General features: G+C 46.3%; 1 protein-coding gene across 1 annotated transcript in view; it reads left to right on the top strand.

Moving 5' to 3' along the window:
- The first annotated feature begins 5,732 nt into the window (after nucleotides 1-5,732).
- Nucleotides 5,733-9,541, top strand: part of CUNH1orf162 (chromosome unknown C1orf162 homolog) — a 5,570-nt gene continuing 1,761 nt past the window's right edge. The window contains exons 1-2 of the mRNA XM_013003771.1: nucleotides 5,733-5,835; nucleotides 8,878-8,947. Coding sequence (XP_012859225.1) covers nucleotides 5,733-5,835; nucleotides 8,878-8,947 — 173 coding nt within the window. The remainder of the gene's footprint in view (nucleotides 5,836-8,877; nucleotides 8,948-9,541) is intronic.

Below are 9,541 nucleotides of genomic sequence, written 5' to 3'. Positions count from 1 at the left end.
GACACCTCGTGGTTGCATAGGCTGGTGTGCTTCTTCCATGTGGGCTTTATTGCTTCTGAGCTTGATGGCCACTTGATTACCTTCATTGTTTGTGTTTTTAATGTCATTATTTTTTTTTGCTCTAGCTCGTCTGTTGTTCAAGAGCAAGGTTGAGAGTCACTTGATCTTGCCCTTTAATGACGTGATGTGCTTGATGTCTTCTCAGCTCATCTGGTCTGCAATCATGGCTGTTTGCCAGATCTGTTCGTGAGAGGGTGTCTGAATTAAGATGAGACGGATGAAAGATGAGATTGCAGACTTCTTTTACTTTTCTTCACTTTCAAGGTGAACTTGCATATGTGCAGTGGAGCCCCCTGGCCTTGCTCTGATTGATGATCTTGAGCGGCTGTGTCCGTCTCTCTCCACAGAGGTAGACGGTTTAATTCCTGGGTAGTTCCACTTGTGAAGACCTGTTGATGTTGGGGGTGGGGGGGAATTATTTCTAATGAATAGGTTTTTTGTATTGAAACATTTCTGTCATGCAGTCACTGACGTGTCTGTCACCAAGGCCATATTTTCCAACTATTGATTCTTTGTTTCCATCTGTCACATTCCAGTTGCTAGTAATTACCAAAGCATCTTGATTACATGTTTGATCAATTTCAGACTGCAGAGTTGGTAAAAATCTTCAGTTTCATCGTCTTTGGCATTGGTTGGTTTTCCTTATAGATGTATGGACATTTCCCATCACTGACAGTGTTAGACTTAAGCATAGATCTTGAAATGTTCTCTGATGGTGGATTCAAATGCGCCGAATCCACCACTCTTCAAACTGCCATTCCTCGCATAGCAGACCGCATGGTTATCCGTTTAAAATGACTCATACCAGTCCTTGTCAGTACATTGATGCCTAGAGTAGTTTCCACTGTCCCATTTCATTTTGACAGCTTCCAGTTTTCCTGGATTTATACTTGATCCAGTCCACAATCTGATTATTAATGGTGAAATCACACCACATCAGCAGAAGAAGGTCCCCGAAGCTTACTCTATCCATGTCATTAAGGTGGGCTTTACTTTGGGGAGACAACTCTTTCCTTGTCATCTGTTGAGTCCCCTCCATGACTATTCATAAGGTTTTCACTGCCTAACCTACTTTACCTAATCTATGTCCTTCCTAGTCTGTCCTCCTGTATGCTCACCTGACACCTGTCCACCCAGCGTGTGCCCCTGCTGCTACTCCAAACGCCACTGTAGAGCTGCCAACATCACAGCAGTTGCAAGCCACCCCTGTGCGACAAATGAACAGAGTGGAGAGTGGTGTCAGAAATCGAGAGTGGCAAGTTTTGGGTTTTTTTAAATCATTTTATTGGGGGCTCATGCAACTATTATCGCAATCCATACATATATCAATTGTATAAAGCACATTTGTACATTAACCGCCCTCATCATTCTCAAAACATTTGCTCTCCACGTAAGCCCCTGGCATCAGCTCATTGTTCCCCTCCCTCCCCGCATCCCTCTCCCTCATGAACCCTTGATAATTTATGTTATTATTTTGTCATATCTTGCCCTATCCAATGTCTCCCTTCACCCACTTTTCTGCTGTCCGTCCCCCAGGGAGGAGGTTATATGTAGATCCTTATAATCGGTTCCCCCTCTCTACTCCACCCTCCCCATATCGCCACTCTCACCACTGGTCCTGAAGGGATCATCCATTCTGGATTCCCTGTGTTTCCAGTTCCTTCCTATCTGTACCAGTGTACATCCTCTAGTCTAGCAAGATTTGTATGGTAGAATTGGGATCATGATAGTTGAGGGGGAGGAAGCCTTTAGGAACTAGAGAAAGTTGTATGTTTCATTGTTGCTGCACTGCACTCTGACTGGCTCATCTCCTCCCAGCGACCCTTCCATAAGGGGATGTCCAGTTATCTACAGATGGGCTTTGGGTCCCCACCCCGCACTTCCCCTCATTCACAATGATATTGTAGTAATAGGTGAGGGGGCCAGCCCCCCACCACTAATCTCGGTTTCAGTGTGCACAGTTGTATGGTTGAGATATATATATATTATATTAAAGTCATCGAGAGCATGAGTGATAGAAGAGAGATTACAATAATGCAGTCAGACACATTTTATGGTAGCATTGCTCACCTCAGCCCCACTTGGTGGTCCACGTGGATTTGGCTTTGTGGTGATGCTGTTAATTGACATAGAAAATAAATGAGAAGCAGGCATCCAGGAAGAAGACACTGAGCTCAGTTTTATTATTGTAAATGAGCTGACAGATGTCCATGGGGTGACATGCAGGACATTAACTTCAACTCACATAAAAGCTATGGCTAGAAATACAAAGCAAGGCATCTGTCACGTCCAGAGAGCAAGTTCGGTGCTCGGAGTGAATGAAATAACCTAGGGAAATACTACACAGTGAGAAGAGAATGACCTCTCAGACAGATTAGAAGAAAGAAGAGGTCAACCAGTCAAGGGCCACTGATAAAGAAGGGTCAGAGAAGGGCCAGCACGTGCGCAAGAGAGCTGCATTGTGCTGAATCATCATCAGGCGATAACTAACGACAGCAGTTGTTTTACAAGTGGCTTCTGCACGTCTAAATGTCGTCTTGTGTGCAGCCACTTGCGCAAATGCTGTCGGTGCAGCATATCCCCTGCATTGCCTCACTTCAAGTCCACATTGCCTCTCGGACCCTCTGACTTACTCCTGTTTCCAGAAAGCTTCGTCACCTTACCATCAGCCACGACATCATGCTGATCCACGACATTAGTGGTATCATAACGACAGGACCTGATGGGGACGAAGAAGTTAATACGACTGTTGATGAAACACATGACCACTATGTCACCAGGACTCCTCGCTGGGCTGAATAGTGTCCCACAAAAACTAATGTCCACATAGAACCTGAGGCAAAGTGATCTTACTTGGAAATCGGGTTTTTTTCAGAACCCATTTTGACCTCGAGTTAAAGATGAGGTCATAATGGATTAGTGTGGGCCTTGGATCTAACTAGACTCCTGTCCTTCTAAGAGGGAATTTTGGACACAGAAGTCCATGGGAAGGAGCTGTACACACCATGGAATGCCAAGGATGGCTGGCAACCACCAGAAACTGGGAGAGGTGTCTTGGACAAGTTCTTTCCCAGAACCTCCCAGAAGGCACCAACCCTGCCACCCCCTTGATCTTGGACGTCTAGCCTGCAGAACCATGAAAGAATACATTTCTGTTATTTCAGATGCCTCAGGGATCACCTGCTCAGGCACTCCTGACAATTCCATGGTGCTCAAGTGTGTCCGGGACCCATAGGGTGATGTAGAGTCAGTGGGCAATCACCGCGCGGACTTCTGAGGATGCTAGATCAATGCCATGGCTTCTTCCACAGATTCTCCTTTTTGAAAGTAGCCCCTGGCTCTTACTGAGTCCTAGTAACAGCTCTGTACCCAATTCAACATGGCCAGGCTACCAGAGCTACTCACATCATATCTAAGCTGACATTTGCAGGCTGGGGAGGTCAGCAGACAGCGTGGGTACAGGGTCTGGGGTTGAGGTAGGGGGTTACGGGGGAGCATTTCACCTTAGAAAATAGAACTCTGATGACTAGAAGGTGCCAGGGTAGTGTAAAGGCTAAGAGGTCAACTACAAACTGCAAGGTGGCGGTTTGAACCCACCCAGAGGCTCCCCAGGAGAAAGACCTGGTAATCTGCTTCCATAAAGGTGACAGTCACACACACACCACAGCCACACTACACACCACACACTCACAGACCACAGACCACACACACTACACACATACACACCACACACTACACACACTACACACCACAGACCACACACTACACACCACACACCACACACCACTCATATACCACTCATACCACACACACACAAACACATACCACACACACCATCCAACACTCTTCCTCCAGCTCTCTCCTGCTGCTGTTCTCAGTGCCAATGTAAGCTCCGTGACGTCTCCTCCAAGCACCCTTACTCACAGACAAGAAGCAGTTGCTGCCCAGTTGACTCCAACTCATGGTGGTCCTGACTCAGGGCAATCCGACATGTGTCAGAGGGGAGCCATCCCTCAAGGGTTCCCAATGGCTGAGGTTTTGCAGAAGTAGATCACCAGACCTTTCTTCTGAGGCACCTAGAGGTGGACTCCAACCGGCAGTCTTTCGGGGAATAGCCACCCATGTTAGCCACTTGCGTCACCACTTTCTGAGCCTTTTGTACAGGTAATCATAAATCTATTATTAGCTCTTTATTATTTCTCTCCCATGATCCTCTTCTATCCCATCTTCCCAATGGTAGAAGAAGTCAGTACTCAAGTTAATACACATTTTGTCATCTTAGACAGTTGACTCTCTGAGCCCAAATATATATATATATTCCTTGCTTTCTGGAACATCCACACCACCCAGCTCTATGCCTGGCTTATAGCACTTATTTAACAAATATCTCTATTAGTAATAATGCATGACTAGAAAATACTTATTTCTAAATACATAATTTGCCTTGCCTTTGAAGGAAACGTTACACTCAACACAAAATCTGCACAGCTATCACTCGACTCTTGAACTGTGCGCTCTTCATTTTTAAAATTTATTTTTGAAATCAGTCTCTTCTCCCTGGCTACAACAGATGAGATTGTAAGACTCTTGATGACAAAAATTTTTTTAAAGACTCGATGCTAAGGACCGTATCACAGGACTGTGCAGGGGGCTAAGCCAAGGAAATAAACACTCAATTAGAAATACATTTAAAATAAGTCTTCAGTAATAAAGGTGGTTTCTCTCTGTCCTCGCTATCATGTGTCAAAAGGTAGAAATGAAACTCTCTCTGGTTGTGGAATTGGGGGGCGGGGGAAGGGTGTGTGTGTGTGTGTTGGCCTCAAAGAGGAAGTCTACCTACCCTTGGGCCTAATTAGGCAAGATCTTTGCAACACGCAGGAGGACTGGTGGCAAGGACGGTGGTGGGCAGGCTGTCATCCCTGTTTAGTCATTTCTGAAAAAGAGGAGTAGTAACGAACGAGTGAAAAATTCTGTTTTCCCACATTGCATCGGGTGACTGGACTGTCTGAAAAGGTAAATGTGTTTGCTGTAAGCTTTTAATCTGGAGTCAATAGCCATTCCCCCCACAGGAAATGCCACCCAATCGTTAGTGATTTCACCTTTTCATTTTATCTGTGGGAGGGCTTGTGGGAACGGCTGCATTTCGTGGGTTGCTCTGTTGGCAAGCGGAAATGCTGCAGTGTTGGACAGAGCATGAGCATGGCGTCTAGTTTTAATTTCTGCTTCTGTGAAATGTTTTGGACTGTTGTTTCCAAATGAAAATGTTATTTCTGTTTTGGGGTGCCTGGTTTTATAAGTGATGACTTCCCTGTGGTATTGTGTGACCGCGTCGTCATTCTGTTCAGAGACTGTGTGGAGCTGGGGTTTCCAGAAATCGATGCTCCTCCTCGCTCCCATCTTCCCAATGGGTACAGACAGTTGGCACTGGAGTTAGTACAAACTTCCTTGGTCAGCCCAAGGATACGATGCCAACGATTCATGGTTCTTGACAAAGAGCCCTGTGAACCTTTAAGTCAGAAAAGGAGCTGGAATGAGCTGGGGGAGACAATCGTTCATACTGTTGATACTTTTGTGATGTGCAATGCTTCCTATTCTCGTGACTTAACCTTTTCACTAAACTTCCCTTTGAGAGCCTTTCTGGTTCTTTAATATGCTGCCATTGAAACCAGACCATGGAGCACCAGCTCCTTGATCCTGCTGCGCTGCTGCGGAACTGGTTACAAGACAAGGAGACCCATCCTTCCCCCACCCCAGCCCTGTGCCCGGACCTGCAACGTGACTAACTTTCCAGAGCTGAACAATTAAAACGCCTAAGTACTGGATGACATTGTTTGTCTAAATGACCTGTAGAGCCCTCAGGAATAGCAGGGCCTAAATATTTTATTATGGATTTGCCTGAATATGAAGTAAAAGCGTGGTCTCTTAAGAAATAGCCAGGAACCGAGGAAAACACTAAGGACGTGCAACAGAACAGCAAAGGGAGCAGAGCACGGAAGTCCTGAGGAAGTCTCAAAAATAGACTTTGGGGCCAGGGCGTGGCACCTCATCAGACTCCACCGGAAAATGCTCCTAAAGGTCAAGAAGCAGACCTTGAACTATTTACAGGCTTTCCTTTTTTTTTTGGTCATTTTTGTTGTTGTCATTGTTGTTTTGCTGTCTTGTTTTTTGTGCATGTTATTATCTCTGCAGGTCTATCTAGATAAGATAGGCGGGATAAACCATGCAGAGGGGAAAACAATGGGACAGACAGTTTCGGGGGGACATGGGAGCAGGAAAGGTGGGGGTAAGGAAGTGGTGTTAACAAATCCAGGGACAAGGGAACAACAAGTGATCCAAATTCAGTGACATGGACGGTGTAGGATCAATCCTGGTAGGGACTGATCAAGGGCAATGTAACTGAGAGGAATTACTGAAACCCAAATGAAGGCTGAGGATGACAGTGGGACAAGAGGAAAGTAAAAGGAAATAGAGGAAAGAATAGGAGGCAAAGGGCATTTATAGAGGTCTAAATACAGGCATGTACATATGTAAATATATTTTATAATGATGGGTAAATAGATCTATGTGCATATATTTATAGATTTAATATTAAGGTAGCAGATGGACATTGGGCCTCTACTCAAGTACCCCCTCAATGCAAGAACACTTTGTTCTATTAAACTGGCATTCCATGATGCTCACCTTCCTGACACGATCGCTGAACACAAATGTGTGAATAAGCAAATGTGGTGAAGAAAGCTAATGGTGCCCAGCTATCAAAAGATATAGCATCTTAAAGGCTTGAAGATAAGCAAGTGGCCATCTAGCTGAGAAACAACAAAGCCCACATGGAAGAAGCACACCAGCCTGTGTGATCACGAGGTGTCAAAGGGATCAGGTACCAGGCATCAAAGAATAAAAAATTATATCATTGTGAATGAGAGGGAGTGCAGATTGGGGACCCAAAGCCCATCTGTAGGCAACTGGACATCCCCTTACAGAATAGTTGGGAGGAGACGAGCCAGTCAGGGTATAGGTTAGCAATGATGAAACATACAACTCTCCTCTAGTTCCTAAATGCTTATCCCCACCCACTATCATGATTCCAATTCTACCTTACAAATCCGGCTAGACCAGAGGATGTACACTGGTACGGATAGGAACTAGAAACACAGGGAATCCAGGACGGATGATCCCTTCAGGACCAGTGGTGAGAGTGGGGATACCGGGAGGGTGGAGGGAAGGTGGGGTAGGAAGGGGAAACCGATTACAAGGATCTACCTCCTCCCTGGGGGATAGACAAACAAAAAGTGGGTGAAGGGAGACATCAAAAAGAGTAAGATATGACAAAATAATAATAATTTATAAATTATCAAGGGTCCATGAGGGAGGGACTGGCGGGGAGGGAGGGGGAAAATGAGGAGCTGATACCAAGCCACTAGTGGCTCTGCAGGAAAAAGACGAGGCTTTCTTCGCCCATGGAGAGTTACAGTCCAGGACATTCCAGGCCAGGTCTACCTTGCCCTTTAGGGTCGCTGTGAGTCAGAATCGACTCAGTGGCGTGAGTTGGCTTTGAGTTATGTGGTGCAAATGGTGGGTGCTCAACTGCTTCCCTCGAGGTTGGCAGTTTGAATTCACCCAGGATACCCCAGGGCAGCAGGGGCCTGGTGATCTGTCTCTGCTTAGATCACAGCCCAGAAAACCCGATGGGGCAGCTCTACTTTGTAACACGTGGAGTCACCGTTCGTGGGAACCAACTTGAGAGCTACCCACAATAAAACCACCCGTTCCCCTCCTCATCCATACCTAACTCAATGCTCACCAAGCAAAAGTATGGTTACCATTTGGCTTTCTTAGGGATGTTTTCGTAGCTAGAATACACTTCATTACAATATCTGTCTCATACCATTCCAGTGCACACACCTGTGAATTGATTGGTAGGAATCGGGCGTAGAAAGATCAGTCAATTCTTGGTAAGCTGACAGGATCAACTTTCTGGACCTGAGAAGCTGAGACCTATCGGCTGAGCCACGGTAACCATGCCTTGTAAAGTCTGTGACCACTGGCCCCTTAGAACACCGATCACTTCTTTCTCTCACCGTTCCTCTTTTTATGTGAATATCAATCTCAGTATACGATCTCTCTTCTAAGTTTTCTAAAAGATGTCTTTTTTTATTCCAAAGAGAAGACAGCATGGGAGGAGGCGGCTCTAAATCAAGACCCATGCCTGGTGAGTCCCTGAGAAGAGTCGGTACTCCCAGCACTGCCGATGGCAAGTCAGGGAGGCGACCTGGAAATGCTGTCCTGGGCTGTAATGAGGATGGCACTGCAATGGCATTTCTGAAGCTGGAGAATCGGTTTTTACCGGGATGTAGATCCTAATGCCAAGGGAATGACAAGAGGAGCCCGTGTGGGCCGCCATCAGGACCTGAGCGTAGAGGTGGATAATTTAGGGGAACCAGTACTTTCCTGGTGCCCTGGTTGTGGGATGGGCATTTGGAAAGGTTACCAGGCAGGGCTGCTTTGCGTCAGGCAAGTCAATCAGTGCCAGGCCAACAAGCAAGCAAACAACAACAAAGGAGCCATTTCCACAGTCAGATTTGCAAACTGGCAGTCAAACACGAAGCTCTTACTGCTTACATTTGTGTAATGGATTTGGTCTGTTTGTTTGTTTTCATTTCAATTTGTTTTTGTTTGAAAGGCTTCAGGACCTCAAAACAACACACTCTCTTATTCAGAGTGCCAGCCCCATCCTTAACCTGCAGAGGCTGCTTGGGTAGGAGAAGGCATGCGGGGACACCAGACACACTCCGCAATGCCTCTCATGTTCTCTTGCAGACCAAAAATCCACCCAACCCACGGCGACCACAACGGCCAAGGCTCCATCCTGCTTCGCTCCCGACTCCAAGTAAATGAGCACGTGCCCACTGTTGCATCTTGTACCCCATGGCATTCGAGTCTGTACTGAGCGCTTTGGCTGGGAACTGGGGGTGGGGGTCTATGGAGAATGGAGCAGAGACAGCCAAAGAGTGTGTCTTAACTTGGGGTTCTCTGAACTTTGGGAGCCTCCGAGTGGAGGTTAGGTGCAGGTTAGTTGTACTCAGCTGCTCATCTAAAGGTCGGTAGTTCAAATTCACCCAGAGTCTTCAGGGGAAGAAAGTTCTGGTGGTCCGCTTTCACAAAGTTTACAGTCAGGACAACAGCCAAGAGCTGTAACACGTGAGGTTGCCCGTGAGTCAGAATTGCCTCTATACCAGTGGGTTTAGTTGTAGTTTTAGGAGATCCATGGGTTTCCTAAATATGCTGTGTGTGTGTGTGTGTGCACGTACATACCTGGGAATATATGGGTGTGTGTGTGTGTGCGCGTACATACCTGGGAATATATGGGTGTGTGTGTGTGTGTGTGCGTACATACCTGGGAATATATGGGAGTGTGTGTGCGTGCGTGTGTGTGTGTGTGTACATACCTGGGAATATATGGGAGTGTGTGTGTGTGTGTGTG

The sequence above is a fragment of the Echinops telfairi genome, unplaced genomic scaffold (genome assembly GCF_000313985.2).
Source record: "Echinops telfairi isolate 266 unplaced genomic scaffold, ASM31398v2 ScPeMD7_443;HRSCAF=831, whole genome shotgun sequence".
Classification (NCBI taxonomy): Eukaryota; Metazoa; Chordata; class Mammalia; order Afrosoricida; family Tenrecidae; genus Echinops; species Echinops telfairi.
The sequence above is the reverse complement of the archived record's forward strand: the minus strand, read 5'-3'. Positions and strand labels throughout refer to the sequence as shown.